At 43.8% G+C, this 22,301-nt stretch overlaps 1 protein-coding gene and 1 pseudogene across 3 annotated transcripts in view; both read right to left on the reverse strand.

Moving 5' to 3' along the window:
* Positions 1-22,301, reverse strand: part of RASGRF2 (Ras protein specific guanine nucleotide releasing factor 2) — a 279,197-nt gene that overhangs the window by 26,631 nt on the left and 230,265 nt on the right. For all 3 annotated transcript variants that reach the window (XM_078365267.1, XM_035291267.3, XM_008991883.5), the window contains one exon: positions 4,775-4,887. In XM_078365267.1, the coding sequence (XP_078221393.1) occupies positions 4,775-4,887 (113 nt within the window). The remainder of the gene's footprint in view (positions 1-4,774; positions 4,888-22,301) is intronic.
* Positions 1,527-2,308, reverse strand: LOC103791528 (interferon-induced transmembrane protein 3 pseudogene; annotated as a pseudogene).

The raw sequence follows: 22,301 nt of genomic DNA on the forward strand, positions 1-22,301 counted from the left end.
AAACATGTTTTATGTCCATATGTCTTATATGTCAGGAACACGTATATCTTCGAATGTCGGGCTGCACTTAACTACCATATGTGATATGTTTCTCTCTCTCACAGTCATAGCCTGCATTTTCTAGAGGGCATGTTCAGAATTCTTTCCCTTCAGATGTAGAGGCCTCTGCACTTCTGGTTCAGATCCTATAGAGGAAATATTTGCTTCTAGTCTTCTGGCTATCCCTGGGCTTTGATGAACATTCCAGGATCCCGGGTTTCCCACCACCACCACTCCACCACTACCACATCTAACAGCAGTATCAACAGTTTCATAATTGTGCATTTATCATGAAACACCAAATAAAAGGAAATGGGATTATCCAAGTTTTATGAATGGAAAATCCCTCTTTGAATGAGGGGAGTCCAAAACAGAGCCAAGAGCAACCAGTGTCTGTCCTGGGATTGGTCCACGCTCTCTTTGTGTGGAAAAGGTGACGAAGCCTAGAGAAAGTGGAGTGTGACTCAGACCCAGCCTGGTTTCGCTTGGGCCATATGGCCTTCATGGCAGAAGCTGCTTTTTCCAGGAACTACTGTCGGTGCTTCTAACAGTAATAATACTCACTTTACTATGAGTGCTCATGACTTTCCGGGCATTGTGTTAACCTCCTTACACATATCACATCATGTACTCTTCACAACAACCTAATGAAGTAGCGATTACAAGTCCCACTTTATAAATGAGGAAACACGTTCAGAATGGTTGAGAACTTGACATCTGTCAATGGCTGAGCCAAGATTTAGCCCTGTGACATCCTGCCAAAGCTAGAATCAGACTCTGCTCAGTGTTGCACTTTCAAGCTATACTGCCTACTAAAATGTCTATTCCCTATCAGTCTTACACTTCTAACTTTCAGGTCATTATTCAGCAAAAAGAGTTGGCACATCTGAAACCTGATGAATAATCAAGACCTGGGATGGCAAAAAGGATTCATCTTTTTTTTTTTTTAGACAGAGTTTTGGTCTTGTCACCCAAGCTGGAGTGTGCAATGGCGCTATCTTGGCTCACTGTAACCTCTGTCTCCCAGGTTCAAGCAATTCTCCTGCTTCAGCCTCCTGAGTAGCTGGGATTACAAGCATGTGCCACCATGCCCAGATAATTTTGTATTTTTACTAGAGACAGGGTTTCACCATGTTGGTCAGGCTGGTCTCAAACTCCTAACTGCAGGTGATCCACCTGCCTTAGCCTCCCAAAGTGCTAGGATTCATCACACCCAGCCAGGATTCATCCCATTAACTGACTTCTGAGGTCACCTCTTGATGCAGACAGAAAACTCTCAGAACTGATGGGTCAAGTCTGGCATGGGCATCTTGAGGGGACTGGCAACAAGATGCCCTCATATTGGCTGATCCTGACAGTTTTTCCCAGCCCGAACACCCTCACTTCCCTGAAAGCTATTTAGTCAAACGTCCCTAGGGGCGCACACTTTCAGAATGTAGTTTTTAAATATTAGTGTGTTTTTTTTTCCAGGAACACGTGCACTTTATTGAACACGACTATAGACGTGTGAGGATAAAAGGCTGATACAGGATCGGCTGGGGCAGGGCAAGGAATGGAAGCTGCAGTACATGGGAGACAGGTCACAGGCAGAGCCCCTGGCCAAGATGATTCCTCTGGATCTACTGATAGGCTTGCAGAATCAGTATTGGGATGATGATCAGCAGAATGGTCATGATGAGACCCAAAATCAGGGCCCAGATGTTCAGGCACTTGGCGGTGGAGGCGTAGGCCTGGGCCCCGGTCAGGTCACCAACCATCTTCCTGTCCCTAGACTTCACGGAGTAGGCGAACGCTATGAAGCCCAGGCAGCAGGAGTTCATGAAGAGGGTGTTGAACAGGGACCAGACCACGTGGTTGGGCACGGAGGTCTCGCTTCGGATGTGGATCACAGTGGATGTCAGGGGGGCAGGGTTGTGGGGCGCCCCCAGCGCAGCCACCTCATGTTCCTCCTTCAGCATCTCATAGTTCGGGGGACAGTCGGTGCTGGCAGGAGTGAAGAAGGTTTGGACGGTGTGGTTCCTGGTGTCCAGGGAAGACTGGTCGTGGTCGGTTGCTGGGATGCTTCTCAGTGGTCCCTCCCCTTCCCCGTTAGTTTCGATTTCTCCAAATATTAGTGTTTTAAATGCAAAGAGCATATAAACTAGTTACATGAAGAAAACAGAAACAGTAATCACTCGCCGACAGAGTCACTCATCCACTGAAACCAGACTTCACTTCAATATGTACTTACAATTTTAAAATCTGAAAACAGGCACAGGAATGAAATCCCCGGGCTTTTTTAGATGTTTTCATTGACTGGAAAATGTGAACACAGCCCCTAATTGTTTCCTAGAGCTGCCCTAGCAAAATCCCACACACTGGGTGGCTTAAAACAACAGAAATGTGCTGTCTCCCGCTTCCAGAGAGGGGTCTGGAATGGAGCTGTCAGCAGGGCTGTGCTGCCTCCGAACCTGGAGGGGAGCCCTCCCTTCCTGTTTAGCTGCTGGTGGTTTGCTGGCTATCTTTGGCATTCTTTGGCTTGCAGCTATACCACTCAGTCTCTGCTTCCACAGATGCCATCGTCTCTGTGTCTGTCTTCCATGGTTGACTACTTTTTTTTGAACAGTCTCGCTCTGTCACCCAGGCTGGAGTACAGTGGTGCCATCTCGGCTCATTGCAACCTCCGCCTCTTGATTTCAGGCAATTCTCATGCCTCAGTCTCCCAAGTAGCTGGGACTACAAGCACTCACCACCACACCTGGCTGGATTTCACCACGTTGGCCAGGCTGGTCTCAAACTCTTGTCCTTAGGTGATCCACCTGCCTCAGCCTCCCAAAGTGCTAGGATTACAGGCATGAGCCACACGGTTGACTTCTTATAAGGGACGCTGATCAAAGTGGATTGGGGTCCACCCTACTCCAGTTGCCTCATCTTAACTGATGACCTTGGCAATGGCCTCATTTCCAAATGAGGTCACATTTTGAGGTATGGGAGGTTGGGACTTCAATATCTTTTAGGGGGTACAGATATATGGAGATACAATTCTCTACATAAAAGCTCCTACATCAACGCAAGGTCTGGCTATGGGATCTTCAGCTAAGGGGGTTAAGAAGGACTTACAAGTGGGTTGCTAACACAACACAAAGCAACACCTGGCATTGCTGCATCAGGGAAGGACTTTTAGAAATGCAAAGTAATTTATTTGTTTTGCTACATACTGTTCCAGATTTTTAAAGGGGACAATAAAGCAGACTGTGGAAAGGAGCATGTCAGGAATGAGCTTGGTTGTTTTAGCAGCACCCGAATATGCCTACCTACTCCTCTTTTCCCTTAAAACGACCCACAGGCCGGGCTCAAACCTGTAATCCCAGCACTTTGGGAGGCCGAGGCGGGTGGATCACGAGGTCAAGAGATCAAGACCATCCTGGTCAACATGGTGAAACCCCGTCTCTACTAAAAATACAAAAAAAATTAGCTGGGCATGGTGGCGTGTGCCTGTAATCCCAGCTACTCAGGAGGCTGAGGCAGGAGAATTGCCTGAACCCAGGAGGCGGAGGTTGCAGTGAGCCGAGATCGCGCCATTGCACTCCAGCCTGGGTAACAGGAGCGAAACTCCGTCTCAAAAAAAAAAAACAACAACAACAACTCACAATGCTCCAATTCCCTGTCTCCTTTAGAGAGACATAAAACAGTCACAGGTGCTGGATGACAATAAAAGGTTATGTCCCTAAAAAAAAAAAAATGGACTGAGATAAAAATAGACTGCCCGTGGATGACACAAGTCTTCTGGATAATGTTAACAAGGAGACAATGTAGCCAAGATCTAGGAAAGGAAGGTCATTGCTAGAGGTTGTAAATGAAGAGGGAACTAGAAGTCAGAGTGGTAAAGAAGTGCCAGACCCTGGCAGAGAGATGCTGGGCTTCCCATCCCCAAACAGGGACAAAGGACATGGTTATGTGTGAGCTGGGAAGCTGTAACTGAAATGTCTGCACAAAGCCAGCAGTGCTGCCCCTTTCCACACACAGTGAACCAGAAAACATCCACCCACCAGTTTGAGAAGCTATAAGAAAGCTTGTTACCCACTTGGATGCTGGGTACAACAACTATGGACACAAATAAATCTCTAGCAGGATCCCAAAGTGGAAGCCTTTAAGACTTAGAAGTGTGTGGTCATACCTTATACAATCCCCCATAATTATACCACCTACATGATGTGGAAATCCTAAATGGACAAGTTGTAGAAAAGTTGATCAAGGACCAGCGAAAGAAGCCAAAGAAGATTCATAACTACTCGGTGATGGCACATCCACAATTTACATGCACGAGACTCCCACAGACACTACCACCCTGCTCACAAACATGAGCTTGCAATAAACAATTACAACCCACATGAGGAAAAGCCGTCTCTCTTTGATGCCTGCTGGACTCACAGGAGAGGCTTCTCCAGGCTTCCTTTCTTTAACTGTTGGTTCTATAGCAAACTGCTGTCTGCCTCCATACATAACAGCAGTTGCACTCCACACGAGTTATACCACCCAGTCCCAAGTCTTCCTGAGACAGCAGAACCAAATTGCCCCCAGGAAAGAGAAGATGATAGATAACACTTTACTGCCAAGAACATAGTCCCAAACTGTCCCCTGGATTCTAAGACTTATCCTTCTGGTTTGATAGAATCTTATTTTCTATGAACATAGTACGAATCAACCAACGGCACCAAATCAACCAAGAGCCAGTCGGCACTTCAATTGCCTTCACCTGAGGATATTCGCAGTGGCTTTCCTTTCTTGGGGAAGAAGGTCTGGGTCTCGCAAAACTTCTTCTAGCAAATTTAGGACATTCATCTTTAGTTCATTGTTGAGTTCAAAATCCTGTAAGATAAAATAAGTCTTTTTAAATTTTAGTTTTTAAAGGTTTAGCTCTGACACAAGATACCATTCTTCGTGATAAATTCTCTAGAAGCTAGATAGGGAAATTAAATGTGTAGACCCTAGAGTTCCCTGCCACACTAGGATCTTGATTTTTTTTTTTTTTTTTTTTTTTTTTTTTTTTTTTTTTGAGATGGAGTTTTGCTTTTATTGTCCAGGCTGGAGTGCAATGGCGCAATCTTGGTTCATCGCAATCTCCGCCTCCCAGGTTCAAGCAATTCTCCTGCCTCAGCCTCTCAAGTAGCTGGGATTATAGGCATGCACCACCAAGTCTGGCTAATTTTGTATTTTTAGTAGAGATAGGATTTGTTCATGTTGGTCAGGCTGGTCTCGATCCCCTGACCTCAGGTCATCTGCCTGCCTCAGCCTCTCAAAGTGCTGGGATTACAGGCGTGAGCCACCGCGCCTGGAGAGATCCTAATTTACTTGGTTTGGAAAGGGGATCTGTTATTGGTGTTTCTGACAGCTCCCCCAGGGGCTCACCAGGGGTGCAAATGTGCATCAGTGTTGAGAACAACTGCCTCTAGGGACAGCCACTGGGAAGGGTCCTTAACAGAGCTACAAGGCCCTGGCCCGCCCCTCCAGCCTTTTCTCTCGCACTGCTGCGTCCCTGTGGTCTGTAGCAATACCATGCCCCCAGCACACCCACACTGTCCTAGACTTAACAAATACCTTCAGTTCCTCAAGAGACATGTGCTTCCCACAGCCTGGAACATGATGCCACCTCCACACATTTACTTCTATTCATTTTTTGGGCCTAGGAGATGATATGCACTCTCCCTGGAGTCTCTCTCAGTTCACCCAGTGGGATTGGGAGCTTTTCGTTGCACACCCATGGCACATGTAACTCATGGCTGTTGTAACTCCCTGCATTAAATTGCAAGGGTCAATTTAATTGCCTGGATTATTTATTTATTTATTTTTTTTAGATGGAGTCTTGCTCTGTTGCCCAGGCTGGAATGCAGTGGTGCGCCATCTCCACACCCGGAGTTCAAGCGATTCTCCTGCCTCAGCCTCCCAAGTAGCTGGCATTACAGATGCTTGCCACTGCACCCAGCTAATTTTTGAATTTTTAGTAGAGACGGAGTTTCACCATCTTGGACAGGCTGGTCTTGAACTGCTGACCTCGTGATCCACTGCTTTGGCCTCCCAAAGTGCTGGGATTACAGGTATAAGCCACTGCAACCAGCTAATTGCCTGGCTTTTTACTAGCTCATGAGTAAGATCAGTACTGTGACATACCAGTATCTCGGAAAATATTTGCTGCAAGAATAAAATCTGTCATTTGAGTAGTATGTTGAATGAAGATATGCTAAGGCTATAAATATCTATAACTGAATTGATATAGATATGCTAAGGGCTAAAGAATGATCCAGACTAATGGGGCCATGCCAAATGAACATATGAGTGAGACTGAAGAGGCACCCCCTGGGGAAAGTTGGGATAATATGAGCATCAAAATGAATAATGAGGGTAATGAGCAATAACCAGTTTAATAAGAACCTGTACGTCCTTATTGATATTGATGCTCACAAAGACAGACAGATTTTAAAAAGGTAGAAAATGAAACCATTCTTCTTTTTCTTTTTTTAATCACAGGGTCTCTCTGTGTCACCCAGGCTGGAGTGCAGTGGTGTGATCATAGCTCACTGCAGCCTCAAATTCCTGGGCTCAAGGCATCACTCTCATTCAGTCACCTGAGTAGCAGGGACTACAAGTGTGTGCTGCCATGGCCAGCTAATTTTTAAATATTTTGTAGAGACACGGTCTTGCCATGTTGCCCAGGCTGGTCTTGAGCTCCTGGGGTCAAGTGACCCTCTGGTCTCAGCCTCCCAAAGTGCTGGGATTAATGTACCCAGCCTAAAGCTATTCTTTATAGTAGAATTCCAAATAGTAGATGCAAATAAATGAATGAGTTAGAAAATCACCATTTTCTTTTCTTTTCTTCTTTTTTTTTTTTTTTTTTTTTTTTGAGATGAAGTCTCTCTCTTTGACCCCAGGCTGGAGTACAGTGACAGAATCTCAGCTCACTGCAATCTCCGTCTCCTGGGTTTAAATGATTCTCCTGCCTCAGCTTCCTGAGCAGTTGGCATTACAGGTACTTGTCACCACACCTGACTAATTTTTGTATTTTTAGTAGAGATGGGGTTTCACCATCTTGGCCAGGCTGGTCTCAAACTCCTGACCTCAAGCAATCTGCCTGCTTTGGCCTTCCAAACTGCTGGGATTACAGGCATGAGCCACTGCACCTGGCCAAAAATCACCATTTTCAACCAAGGCAGTTATCACTGATTCAGGCAAGGATCATGAATGAATGCTAAAATGATTGAATGAAGTGTATTAGAGGACAGAATTAACAGTGTCAGAGTACTTATTAATTAGAAAGGGAGAATCTGGCAGATAATCACCTTACCCCAAATGATCAAAGTTACCATCCCTCATGATGGAAGAAACCAACATCATCTATCTACTAACATAATGCTCTGCAAAGTAATACATCCTTAGTATTTCTGCCAAAAATGCATAATATTGATCTGATTTTGAAGAAGCATTGGCCTGTACTCTTCAGAAATGTCAATGTCATAAACAACAGAGACAAACTGAGGAACTCTTCCAGATCAAAGGACACCAAAGTGACAACAGCTAAATGCAACCTGTGGACCTGGAGTCAAGAGAGGAATGCTTTAAAAGGGCATTACTATGACAACTGGCAAAAACAGAATCAGGACTACTCACTAGTAGAGAGCATTCTGCCAATGTTAAATTTTCCTGAATTTGATTGTTTTACTGCTGGCTATGCAAGAGCAGGTTTTTATTTTTATTTTTTAATTGTTTTATAAGAAAGAAAGAAAGAAAAAAAGGAGTGAAGGAGAGGAAGAAAAAGAGGGAGAGAGAATGGGAATGTAGGTTTATTCTAAAAATGGGTATTAATAATGGCCGATCAATATTTTGTGTATTTAAGGTGGAGAATGTATATTTTGTGTATTTAAAATGGAGAGCTCTATAAATATTTATTGAGTTTACTTGTTTCAGATCTGAGTTCAAGTCCTCGATATCCTTATTAATTTTCCGTCTCGTTGAGTCTAAATCTCTTTATGAGTCTTATGTATCTGGGTGTTAGGATCATTAGCTCTTATTGTTGCATTGATCCTTTTACCACTATATCTTTGTTGCTTTGAAATCTATTTTATCAGATGCAAGAATTGCAACTCCTGCTTTTTATTTATTTATTTATTTATTTTTGCTCTCCACTTGGTTGGTAAATCTTTCTCCAACCCTATGTTTTAAGTCTTTGTGTATCTTTGGATGTGAAATGGGTCTGGATGTAGCATACCGTTAGGTTTTGGCTGTACCTTTTGTTTGGGGGATTTAGTCGACTTAAATTTTTTTTTTTTCTTCACTCAGTTGCCCAGGCTGCAGTACAGTGGCAGGATCTCCACTCATTGCAGGCTCCGCCTCCCAGGTTCAAGTGATTCTCCTGCCTCAGCCACCAGAGTAGCTGGGACTACAAGCTCACACCACCAATGCCCAGCTGATTTTTTTTTTTTTTTGAAAGAAAGAAAAAAAAAAGGAGTGAAGGAGAGGAAGAAAGAGGAAGAAAAAGAGGGAAAGAGAACGGGAATGTCAACTTAAATTTAGGATTACTGCCATTTGATGTTAACTGGCTATTTTATCCATTCGTTGATGTAAATTCTTCTTTATGTTGATGCTCTTTACTTTTTGGTATGTTTTTAGAAAGGCTAATACTGGTTGTTCCTTTCTATGTATATTGCTTCTTTCAGAAGCTCTTGTAAAGCCCGCCTGGTGGTAATAAAATCTCTGAGTATTTGCTTGTTCATAAAAGATTTTATTTTTCCTTCAATTGTGAAGCTTAGTTTGGCAGGATATGAAATTCTGGGCTGAAAGTTCTGCTCTTTAAGGATGTTGAATATCGGCCCCCACTCCCTTCTGGCTTGTAGGGTTTCTGCTGAGAGATCTGCTGTAAGTCTAATAGGCTTCCCTTTGTGGGTAACCTGACCTTTCTCTCTGGCTGCCCTTAGGATTTTCTCCTTCATTTCAACCCTGGTGAATCTAATGATTATGTGCCTTGAGGCTGCTCTTCTTTAGGAATATCTTTGTGGTGTTCTCTGTATTACCTGGGGTCGAATATTGTCCTGCTTTGCTAGATTCAGAAAGTTTTCCTGAATAATATCCTGAAGAGTATTTTCCAGCTTGGATTCATTCTCTTCGTTGTATTCAGGTACACCTATCAAACGTAAATTAGGTCTTTTCACATAGTCCCATATTTCTTGGAGACTTTGCTCATTCCTTTTTATCCTTTTTTCTCTATTCTTGTCTTCTCGTTTTATTTCATTAAGTAGGTCTTCAACCTCTGATATCCTTTCTTCTGCTTGATCAATTCGGCTATTCAAACTTGTGCATATTTCGCTAAGTTTTTGTGTTGTGTTTTTCAACTCCGTTAGTTCATTTATATTCCTCTCTATATTGTCTATTCTTGTTAGCATTTTGTCAAACCTTTTTTCAAAGTTCTTAGTTTCTTTACACTGGGTTAGAACAAGTTCTTTTAACTCCCAGAAGTTTCTTATCATCCACCTTCTGAAGCCTACTTCTGTTATGGCACACAGTCCTTTTCCATCAGGGCTTGTTCCGTTGCTGATGAGGAACTGTAATCCCCTGTAGAGGCAGAGGGGTTCTGATTTTGGGTATTCTCAGCATTTTTAGGCTAGTTTCTTCCCTTTGTTATAAATGTATCCATCTGTCGTCTCTACAATTATTGCCTTTCTAGTTGGGTTTCTGAGTGGACGCCCAGTTTATTGATTCCCAGAGCTGGAATCCGAGCAACCCACTGCACTGGCCAAAACAGCAGCGATAAAACTGATGGTGCTCTTCTGTCCGGGAATCTCCTCCCGTTTACTCTGCATGAAGAGCTGCCACGCCAAGGCACCGGCAAAACTGCTGCACTGGCCACAAGAGTCGCGCTAGCGACCCGTGGGGCCCCTCCACTGGGAATCTTCTGGTCCGTGAGCAACAAAATTCATCTGAAAGTGTGGCGTCCTCTCGTTCTCTGCGCTTTCACTGGGAGCTACAATCCCGAACTGTTAGCAATCAGCCATCTTGGATCATTTTTTTTTTTTTCTACTTTATTTCATTTAGCTGCTCAGTGGCTAGAGCTGCTGGGTTCCTGGTATTAAAAAGATGCCAACAGAGGTAGCTGTGTCTCGCCCAGGGGCCCAGCCCACTCTGAATACCCCCAAAAAAGGAGAAAAGAAAACATAAAATAAGCCAACAAAATAAAACCAAAAGGAGGAAGAAATTTCGATCATTGTCTTCAAGCCTGGCAGGAACCCACAACAGTTTGTAACAGGGGTTTACAGTGGGGAGAAGCCAGGGTCCTGAAGGCCAGCCCACCAGCTCCTGCAGATGTACTGCTGCATGTCTCTCCTGCAGGAAGGGCACCACTGCCCCTCACACCCACCCCTCTCCCAGTGCACAGGGGCTGTTCCTTTACAACATGGAAGATGGGCAGAAGGAAGGTGAGGGTCTCTGAGGCCCCCAAGGGAGAAGCTGGGACAAGAGAAAAGTGAGGAAGGTCACTGCTCAGTGGTGGAGGTGGTATCAATAGCATCTTCACTGCTGCTGGGCTACCTGCTATGGGGTAGGCTCGGGTGCCCGGTTTGCCAGGCGGCTGAGAATGTTACGCTCTGACATCTGTAACCTCACAGCAACTGGGGGAATTCGGGCAATGGTAGCTGGGAGTCGAGTCACATCAGCTTTCATGTCACTCAGCAGTTCTTCCAACTGTTTCAGAACTTTGTGCAGGACTGCATTGGCTGGCTTGTTTCCTGCCATTGACTCCTTGGACAGGTGCTGATGACCTTCCGCCAAACACTCCACCTCAGCAAAGCAGGTTGAGGGCCATGGAAGGGTAAGAAGGGTCTTCTGACATGTTCAAGTAAGCAGCCCGGCGCAGCTGTTCCTCAATCACCAGAGCCTGTTCTAAGAGCTTGAATCTTCGAGCTAGGAACCTTCAAGCAAGAGCAGGTTTTTTCATTTATACACTATTGGTGGGAATGCAAATTAGGTCAGTCCCTGTGGAAAGCAGTTTGGAGATTTCTCAAAGAACTAAAAATGGAACCACCATTCAACTCAGCCATCCCTGGGTATATACCCAAAGGAAAATAAATTGTTCTACCAAAAAGACACATATACTCGCAAGTTCATTGCAGCACTGTTCATAACAGCAAGGACATGGAACCAACTTAGGTGGCCATCGGTGGTGGATCAGATAGAGAAAATGTGGTACACACACACCACAGAATACTATGCAGCTATGAAAAATGAAATCATGTTCTTCACAGCAACATGGATGAAGCTAGAGGCCATTATCCTAAGCAAACTAATGCAGAAACAGAAAACCAAATATCACGTTTTCACTTGCAAGTGGGAGCTAAATCTTGGGATCACATGAACATAAAGATGGCAACAGTAGACACTGGGGACTCCAAAATGAGGGAGAGGTACCGGGGCGAGGGCTGAAAAACTTCCTATTGTGTACTATGTTCACTATCTGGGTGGAGATCCAAATCTTAGCACCACGTAGTATTCCTTCATAACAAACCTGCACACATACCCACCGAACTAAAATAAAAAGGCAAAATTTTTTTTAAAGAACAAGTTTTTGTTCTTGGAGTGGGGAGAGAGAGAATTCATATGTTAAACATGTGAATGATTACTGAGGGATTCTAGATGTGTATCAGTGTACTTTCTTTTATTCTGGCAATTTTTTTCTCAATTTGAAAATTTTCAAGGTGAATGTAGGAAAAAAAGAACAAAAAGAACAAAAATGTGTCTCTGACATTCTTAATTGAATGTATCCTTATAAAACACATACAGGCAGCATAGAGGAATTGTTAGGTATTCAGAGATGAACTGAACACGGCGAAGTCCTGCTTTTGAGGATCTTACTCTGAGAGACCACATCTTTATATGTACAGACATGAGTGTTAATTTTCCCTCATAGAAAGTGACTTATAATCACATTTTAACTTTAGGGAAAGTAATTTTGAAGCACTGACATTCCAAACCCTTTTAAATGATTGGAGAGAACACTGTTAATTGCAACGAATCAGATAAAAAGGAAACAGCAAGATTTTACTGTATTTGGTAAAAAAAAAAAATTAAGATCATAATTTCATAAACCGTAGACAATGCAGCTCTAATCTAATTTGAATTGAGTATTTTTGTACCTCAGTTTGGTGGCAGATGATGTAACAAATTATTCCCAGTATTTTACTTTTCACTGTTTGACATAGTCCCAATTCTTCAGAAACCGCTGGGGACCAACAGCAACATAGATGTTAATATCTTATAAATAGTAAGGCTTCAGATGATACGTTTTCCTACAATTTCACCTATTTATTGCCAAACACCTTCTCGCTATTAATTTTTCTTTGAAAATGTATGTAAAGAGAAGAGAGTAATAGTTTGCCGGTATTCTTTTTTTTGTTGTTCCACTCCCTCCCTCATTTCAAGGTAAAGGGGATAAATGATGTTTGTAAGCAGTTAATGCTCTCACCTTTGTCAATCTGTGTGCATTACCAGAGGATTTCTCAGCCAATAGGACTTGATTTCCTTAATGAATATTTCATATGTATTAGTAAGACAACCGAGTCCTCATGTAGCTATGTCAGGTCTCTAATGATGCAAATAATCTGATTATCATGAATGCACAATTAGTGTGAAGGATATCGGGTTACTGTTTGGACCGTGCTGAGGGCCAATTAGTGGTTTAATCAACGGCATTAGTGAGTACCTACTGTGCTTCATGCTGGGCTCAACTGCGGACCCTTCTGGGGCCCCAGGACAGCAAGTGTGTGAAAGGTCTTGTTAAGGAAAACCTAATATAATCAGATTATTTTGAATTCTGGGATGACTGGCCTGAGAGGGACCTTTGAAAGACTTCATGAAATCTGCTGAGACACTATTTGAAGCATGACAAATAGTCGCAGTTGAATAGTTGCTCAGCTGCTGATGGTATAAATCAGACTCTGATATAATGCAAAGCAGACTCTCCGATAGTGGAGTTTTCAATGGAAGAATTTTTGCCATTCATAATTTTCACTTACATTTGCACAGGTTTTTACAATGTACAAAGTGACCTGTTGCATATAATATTTTGCTGTTGTTTGGTTTTGAGACAGAGTCTCACTCTGTTGCCCAGGCTAGAGTGTGGCATGATCTGGGCTCACTGCTGCCTCTGCCTCCCACGTTGAATGGATTCTTATACCTCAGCCTCCCGAGTAGCTGTGACTATAGGCATACACCAACATGCCCAGCTAATTTTTGTATTTTTTGTAGAGATGGGGTTTCACCACGTTGGCCAGGCTGGTCTTGAACTCCTGACCTCAAGTGACCTGCCCTCTTTGGCTTCCCAAAGTGCTGGGATTACAGGTGTGAGCCACAGTACCCAGCCTTGTATATAATTTGAATTCTTCCTCAGCTGACCTAGCATCAAACAAGACAGAAACCATAATCTCATGGTCTCCCATCACATACGGGCCACAGAGGCTGAAGAGAGGTGATCGCGTGGGCTGAGAAACATGAGGAGACAGAGGGGCTGGGACAAGAACACTAGTCCTTCTGACTCCTTCACAGTCCTTTATACTTGTCCTTTTTAAACTGTCACATGCACTGGACTCACTAGGGGTTCTAGCTAAAATCAGATTCTGATTCAGAGGATCTGGAACCGGGATAAGAATTCTGTGTTTCCAACAAGTTCCCAGGCGATGCTGATACTACTAGTCCAGAGTCCACATTTTGAGTAGGGAGACTTTACATTACCTCTGTTTATCTACCCGCCCCCGCTCCCACCCCCGCCAAAAAAAAAAAAAAAAAAAAAAAAAAAAGCCATGCAAAAAAACCCTAAAAAAGTAAAAGAAATCTAGATCTTCTGATGTACTAACTAGAGTGGATGACTTTATTTTTTACAAATGCATGTAAAATACAGAATTGGTCATTCAAAAGTCCCTGTTAAAAATATAGAAGCTGCTGCTCAATAAAAGAAATCCAAAGCAGCAAAAAGACATTTGCCCTATTTCAATCCAGAGATAAGTGACTGCTAATGTCCGGCTGACAGCCATGTTGTAATTGTCCAGCATGTTAATTTTTCGCTACATTTCCCCAAGTCCTGAAACGGTGGAGTAAGATTTACCCGAGCGCTTGCTCGGAGGCGGCAATCGAGGCGCCCACAAGATGGCGCTCCCGGGTCGGCGTTGACCTGGCGAGGGCTTCTGGGTGGAGCCCGCAGGCCCGGAGGAGGGACGCCACCGGCCCGTGGTTATAACACAACGCCGCACAAAGCCTCCTGCGCCAGTAGAGCGAATCTATGGCACCCAAGCGACTCCGAGGTACTTACCGAAGTTATCAAAGCAGCAGCATCTAGTTTAGTTTTTGTTTTCCAATTCCTGAAGCAGGGATGCAGAGACAGAGGATTCGAACAAAGAAACAGCCCTGCTCTCAAAGGTGGAGCGCTCAGAAAATACAAGACATTTACAGTTCATTCTCTGAAAAGGAGCCCATAGCTCTTGTTCCTTCAACGAGAATTACTGAGCAACGCAACAAACAAGGCTCTGTGGTGACAGAGCAGCAAACAGACTTCTGGGTGGGTTTGCACGTGAAAGAAACATTAACCAAAGAAACCAGGAGCGGCTTAAGGAGGGCATCCATCTGCAAGGCGGGGCTTGGGGACACCCTACTGACCCTTAGGAGAGGCTGGGTCTGGAAACACAGCAGTCTGGAAACCACCTGCAAAAAGTGCAGGAAGCAAGACAAAAACTGTCAAGGGATGGAGTGTGGCACCCAGCACATGCTTAGGAGCAAAATACTGCCCACTGATGATGTCAGAATCCTTCAAGGGAGATGCTATTGTGAGATGAGTCTATTTTACCAAGATTGTATTGACTCTACTCAACATGTTCATAAATAATTAGGAAAATCAGCATTTTCCCTGGATCAGCTCAAAAAAAAAAAAAAAAAGACAACAACAAAAAAACCTTCCTAAAGTAATTATAAGTAAGACTTAATGAGAAGTTGTCCCATGCTAGGTAATTTTTTTGAGACAGGGTCTCACTCTCCCCCAGGGCTAGAGTGCAGTGACGTGATCACGCCTCACTAGCAGTCTTGACCTCCTGGGCTCAAGGGATTCCCCCTACCTCGGCCTCCTGAGTAGCTGGGACTGCAGGCACATGCCACCATGCCCGACTAACTTTTAAGACTTTTTTTTTAAGAGATGGGGCTCTCTCTGTGTTGCGCAGGCTGGTCTCCAACTCCTGGGCTCAAGCAATCCACCTACCTTGGCCTCCCGAAATGCTGGGATTACATGTGTGAGCCACCACACTCAGCCACATTTTAACCACTTTATTATCTCATTTAATCGTCAATAGCAATCCTGCAGCATAGTTACTATCATGATTTCCATTCTGCATATGGGGAAGTCCAGGTACAGAAAATCTAGGTATCTTATCTAAGGTCACACAGTTAGCAAACGGCAGGCCCAGGATTTAGATCCAGGCTAAACTCTTGGCTTAAGGCTGAGTTTTTAACTGCTACAACCACTCAGCCTCTTGAAAAAAACAGCTATCAGTGAATTAGTGGCAGCTGGCTTGGGGAAGAGTAGACTGAAATGCAAAACAGTTGCTGAGCCTGGAACTATTTCCCTTTACCAATGACCACGTAAGACAGGGATCTGGAAACTAATGTTTCCAGACTAAATAAACTAGTTTGCATGAATGAGACTAGATCAAACACCAGAAAAATCATTTGCAAAACAATAAATGAGGTTCTCTAGCACCTTAAAACTAATCCCTGTTGATAGCTTAGGCATTTTAGAAATTATATTCATTCTTTCAGGAGAGCAAGGTAGTAATTAATAATCTACTATACATGGCCAAGGGTACTGTAGGACATTGGTAAAATCTGCTTCAATAAACGCAGTTTGAGGCTAAAGAGAATTATGAGAGTAATTTTCTCAGTGTAATCAGTACAGTATATTCCTAATGGTGGCCAGAGGTTTTGAAAGGAAAGTGGAAATACTGCAGAGTGGATTGAAATCACACAAATAATTTTTTAATTGCATTTTAGGTTTTGGGGTACATGTGAAGAACATACAAGATTGTTGCCTAGGAACACACATGGCAGTGTGATGTGCTGCCTTCCTCCCCATCACCTATCACACAAATAATTTTAAAATCTGGAACAAAGAGCTTATAAAGAAGGACTCAGGATGTGTTGAGTTCAGAAATAAGAGATGGGGTTTAACTTGATGATTTTTAAGAAAATGAAAAGCATACTACTGTTTTCTTTCACTACACAAAATGAAGAATATAATTTAAATTGTGGTGTAGAGTTAGATTAGATTCAGGCCGGTTTGTAAACTGGGAAACTGAGGCAAAGACACTGAATGATCATGATATATGCAAGTCAGGCTTGACAGGTCTGGGGTACACTTGGATTCCTCATGTTCATGGACTAGAGACAACACGCCTAAACCAACATGGTTTTCAACTCTTCTGAGGAGAGAAAACCTTATTCAAAACTTTAACACTGCAACCCTATTCCAGGGGAGACTGTGCTGGCTAAAACCTGGGACGGGAGGCTCTGCAGGGCACCTGCTCACCTTGCCCACCGGCCACCATCCCTGGCCTGCCTGCATGGGTGCCACCTTTGGGCAATAATGACTCTGAATCAGAACTTCTTGCTGGAAAAGTGGAAGGGCGGCATTTTCTGGCATTTTTCATTGCCTAACTACAAAAATATTTTAAAGGCCTCTTTGTTCGCACGATGAAAAAGAACATTCTGATTGAAAAACATAAGAAAAGGCAATAAGTTTGGAATTAAACCCTACACAGCAATACCACAGTAATTTTAAACTTTCCAATACACATTCAGCACTTACTAGTCATTAACTACTCATGAGGTTCTTGAATCTTCAAAGAGGAACAGAACATAGACAAAATATATGCCTGACAGTCATCTAGGGACTTACGTTTCAGGTAGTAAAACCCACAGACAATTAAAGCCCAAATCTGGTAAGCACTGTGCCTTGCTCCTGGTCAGCCCTCAAATGTTTGTTGAATGAATGCATACAAGTCCATGGGGGAGAGTACTTGACTTTGAGACAAGTGGTAATAAACTACTTAAGTCTTAAACTGGTGGTTTGGGAAATCAGTTTAGCAGATGTGAAGTGGGAGGCGACTGGGAGAAGGCACAGTGAAAATGTGGAAGCTATCTTAGAACAAAAATAACTGGGACAAGGCAAATGGCAATGAATGACACTAATTCAGCGAGAAGGAAAAAACCATCAGGAAAACCATTTATTTGAACATTTTCTGACAAACGACTCTGCATTTGAATGACTTGCTAAAATTCAGTCCGTAGTTCTGAACAGCTGTGCATACAGGAATCTTTAAATACTGCCCCACAACCCCAGAATCAGATAGCTTTCAAGCTTACATCTTTATGTCCCAAAACGGAATCAGTTCGTTTAAAAAATATTTTAAAAGCCTCGTTGTTCACACGATGAAAAAGAACATTCTAATTGAAAAACATAAGAGAGGGCAATAAGTTTACCGGAACAAAAGAGAATCTTTTTTTTTCAAATGCTGTATTTTCCGTTAGGTGGGTGGTTAACTTATATGGATTGTCGTTTTCAAGAAAATGACAAAGACCAGAGGGAAAAAGAAAAGTCTGGAAGGGCCTCCTTTTATTCCTGATGCTTAAAACTGTATTTAACTTTCTTAAGTAAATAATGCCCCCTGCCAACAAAATTATCTTTTAGTTTAACTCCAATATAACTAAAAAGTAGTCTATTAGTTACACTTTTTTTTTTAACCCTGATCCATAGGAGGGAAAAAGACTAATATAAAGAAAGCCAGTGGGTGCATCCTTCCTTCCCCAAGGAGAAGACAGGCTCAGAGTTACAGGGGCGTGGAGAAGACGCGCTCAGAGTCACAGGGGCGTGGAGAAGACGCGCTCAGAGTCACAGGAATGTAAAAGAAGTAGTATCTTTGACATTCACCCAAGGAGAGACTTTATGCAAAGAGATTGGGAGCCAGAAGTTAGGGGCATCTGAGAACACAGTGGAGAGGAGAGGAACACAAAGAGAAACGCAACAGACAAGGCAGAACTGTGGGGCCTGATGAACCCGTTGATACATAAGTGTTAAGTTGGCTCTTGGCATCCTGAGGCACCTCTAAAGTGATGGAGGGCACTGAGCCAGGTCTGGCTGGATCATTGTTCCCCATCCTGAGGGCTTGGTTGTATGCCACAGTCTCCAGAAATGCTTCTAAGGTCCAACAGTAATTACAAGAGTAGGGAGGAAAATTAGGAAAAATAAGGGCTCCCCATGGCACTTGCATCAGATAACTCTTACAACAGAGATAAGAAGCTACCAACGTACATAAAATTCCATCAACGAAATCCATCCACAAAGGGTTAAAGAATCCCAAAGTTCAATGGGACAAATGTTTCTGTTTCAACAGCTAATGAAAACTGAAAATAAGTGCCATTGAAGACACGCTTCTTAAAAGCTTAAATCTAGCTCATGCTAACTTAATAAATCCTTTTGTAAATGTCTTACTGTAAGGAGAGTTTAAAGGATAACAATAGGGACACATAAAAGATGAGAAAAAACTCTGGTAAGTAGTTCAAGGACCTAGGATTTTCTTACTTGGTGGTTGTTTGTCTGGACCAGAGAGAAAGAGTTAGAGAATAAAAATCTATCTTTGGAATTAAAAAGAAAATCCATACTTCTAAGATAATAGTTTCTTATATTTCATATTTCCAGAGAAATATAACAAATAGTTCATTTGTGCATCGCAACTCCACACAGATCAATTTGCCAATTTTACAAATGAGGAAGTTACTAGCCAGCTCACAATGGAATCCAAACTAGTGTGCAAGTTTCCAGATGTCTCCCTCATCTGAGACCTTTTTGACACAGGAATCTCTGAAGAACTAAAGCAAAATGTGATGCCTAAGGCATCTGTTGTGAGGGGAGAAGGAGAGGGCCATTGTCAGTAAAAGAACGTGGCAGGATCCAGCACCGCGGTGAAGCTAAGGGTCAGTCTACTTGTCCAGGAAGTCAGAAGGGGCCAAAAGGAACCGAAGCTGCTGGCCTATTTCAATTAAATGGAGCATTCTCTATTTCATTTCGGCTGCCGTCATGGGAAATCTGTTTGTGGACAAACACTGGTGTGTGCCTGGTGGATGTTTGGGATCTCTTAGCTGAGATACGCAGAGGCTGATGGCATGTGGACAGCTAGAAGTGAATGGGTGCTGATAAATAATAAAAGGGTGGGACTGACATAAAAAGGATACAAGCCATCGATTATCCTCTGACTTGGTGATTGTATAAAACCATCTGTGGCTGGGCACAGTGGCTCATGCCTATAATCCCAGCACTTTGGGAGGTGGAGGTGGAAGGATCGCTTGAGGCAAGGGGTAGGTCAAGGCTAAAGTGAGCTACGATCGTACCACTGAACTCCAGCCTGGGTGACAGAACAAGACCCCATCTCTTAAACAAGCAAACAAACAAACATAAAACACCATTTGCAAGGTTGAAGTAGTATACAACTCACTAGTCATTTAAAAACATTTCATAGCTGCTGGCATCTCACATTGAGACTAATTTTTTTCTTCTTCTTCTTGGTATCCCCATCATCTCCCACTGGCTGGGGACAGGCCCAGGAGCCTCATGGCACTCTATGCCCTGAGCAGTGGGCAGCATCTCACCCATCTGTCAAGGTGGGATGTCTGGGGTCTTGAGGCCTCAGGAACAGTGGAGTTTTCCTGGTGCTTCACCGCGGGCAGCTCTGACTGTGCCTCCAGCAGGCACGTGGCCTGGGGAGGCTGGCAGGGGTGTCTGCTGCCACCATCTCAGCCTGGGAGGTGCTGCAGTGGTTGTCAGCAGGGGTGCAGCGCTCCTCCCTGCACCAGCCTTTAGCAAGTACAAAACCTATGTTGGAGCAACACAAAATAGACTCGTGGTCAAAAGTAACTTTCCTAAGGAAAGATTGAGAAATAGAGAAAGCCTTGGCAGTGTTGACATATGCTATTCTCACTGTCCTGAGTCAGAAGTGGGTTTTTACATTTCACATTTTGAGCAGTCTGCCTCTCAAGAGTTGGCCAGCAAGATGGAGAGGCTGCAAGATTCAGAGTGCCCGGCGAAAACTGTGCAGCCACACAGCAGGGACTGACACCAGCTGCAGCCATTTGCTATCGGTGGAACCTCAGGGAAATGACTCGGTCTCTCTGAGCTTCCATTTCCCCAAGTGCAAAACAGAGGTAATAACAGTATCAACCTCCTCTTCCTCAAATGAGTCAAGTCACAGTAAGTGACTTAATATTTGAAAACAACTTAAGACAGTGTCTGATATAGTAAGGATATAGTATGTTATTTTTTTTAATTGGGTTTCTGTCATTCAGAATTCATCCTCACAGAGGAAACTACCTACCTTCATTCTAAGAATCAGGTTCTAAAGTCACCCATAAAAGACCATGTGCCCCGTAACCTAACTAAACCGACACCAAACTTCAGGCTGCTCCCAGGTTATTTCCATGCAATTCAGTGGTTCCTCCTCCTTGCTCAGAGTCCTTGTGACACACTTCTCCACCAGATGTCTCATCCGGCCATGGTGAAGACTTAGGGAAAGGGGCTTGTAACGTCTTGAGCATCTTCAGGAAGTGGGGACAAGAAGCCGCACTCACAGCCGAGAGGCCACTTTCTCCTACAAGGAGCTCAAAGGTCAGGCCTGGTATGCTGAGATTGCCTTGCCAATGGAAGAGAAGATCCGCTCTTTAAGGGCAGAGACTGGGCAGGGAGTGTGATTGAAAAGTACCCTGTGGCTGCCGGCACGAGCCCAGATGGGCGAGGAGGGGCAGGGCTGGAAGCAGGCCAGGAGCCGTCAGGAAAGGTGACAGCTGCTGCCTGCTCAGCAGCTGCCTGTTTCTTTCGCTTCTTGTTCTCCCGCCCACACAGAAAATTCTGTGCTGTGTTTGTCCTGGCCCAACCTCCATTTCGGATTTGGAGCAATGAACGAACCTGAACTCAGGGCTCTCATCAACACAGAATTGTGTGTTTCACTAGGCAATGCCAAAAAATAAACAAAAAAATGTAGAAGGGGCCCCTGCCGTCTGTCAAAATAAGAAACAAAAGAGACAAACTGTGTACACTCACATTTTGGGAAAATCTGATCCCTGAGACCTTGAACATACTAAGCAGAGGCCATTACACCGGCACCCACTTTTCCACCTTAACAAGTCAGAGGGCGTGTCCCCACTCTACCCCAGACCTGGGACTGCAGCCCCAAAACCTAAATTCTGTGGGGCAGATGGATGCTCCTTGGTTGGTTTTCTCACTGGGAAAGAGCCATTGTCTTCTCTGAGATAACACGAGGTTACGTAAAGGTTTTGCTTTTCTCTCCATAAACCTAATATAGACGTGCTGCCTTCAGCAGGCTTATTGCTGGAGCCATTGTGGAGGCTGCCAGTGGGGTTCCTGTTCAGAGGAACGAGGCACTGCAGGAGACTGGAAGGGATGTTGACAGCTGAGTTTGTTTCTCTATGGTACTTTTGAGTGGTCGAGATCTGCGCTGTTTATACTGTAACCATTAGTCACATGTGACCATTTACATTTAATTCAATTGGGTAACATCAAAACCAGCTTTTTAGCCACATTAGCTACATTCCAAGTGAGCAATTAGCTGCATGTGGCCAGAGGCTACTGTCCTGGACACCATGATGTAGACCATTTCCACCATCACAGCAAGTTTAACTGGGCAATGTTGACTGGACCCCTTTGAGACTGAAGTGGTTCACTGGTCAAATATGGGTAACAGCATTTGGCCTGCCTGAAGGTCTGGGTTTGGACCAGATGCTGCCTTTACAAGATTATCTCTATCAAGAGCAGGATCTGCAGTGCTTTGAACCTCCCTCTGTAACGGCTACTCTGTATGTTTTAACTCATATAATAATCCTCACCATCACACAAAGGAAAAAGTGGTATCATCCCCATTTTTACAGAGGAAGAAATGGAGGCCTGGAGGAGCTACATAGTTTGCTCAGACACAGCCAATAAATGCCAGAGCAGGGGTTTTGATCCAGATCACCCTACTGTCACAGCTCCAGACGGCTTCCAAGTCCCCCCAGCTCTGAGAGCTCTGCTACAAAGGCACACTGGGACTGAATTTGACTCCGACTGTGATTTTTTTGGAGATGTAAAAACTCTCACCTCAGCTGCTATGAGTGACTAGAATGGGGTTGTGAGATCCGCTAATTCCCGTCTTCTACCCCAGACTGTG

Source organism: Callithrix jacchus, chromosome 2 (genome assembly GCF_049354715.1).
Source record: "Callithrix jacchus isolate 240 chromosome 2, calJac240_pri, whole genome shotgun sequence".
In the NCBI taxonomy this organism is placed as follows: domain Eukaryota; kingdom Metazoa; phylum Chordata; class Mammalia; order Primates; family Cebidae; genus Callithrix; species Callithrix jacchus.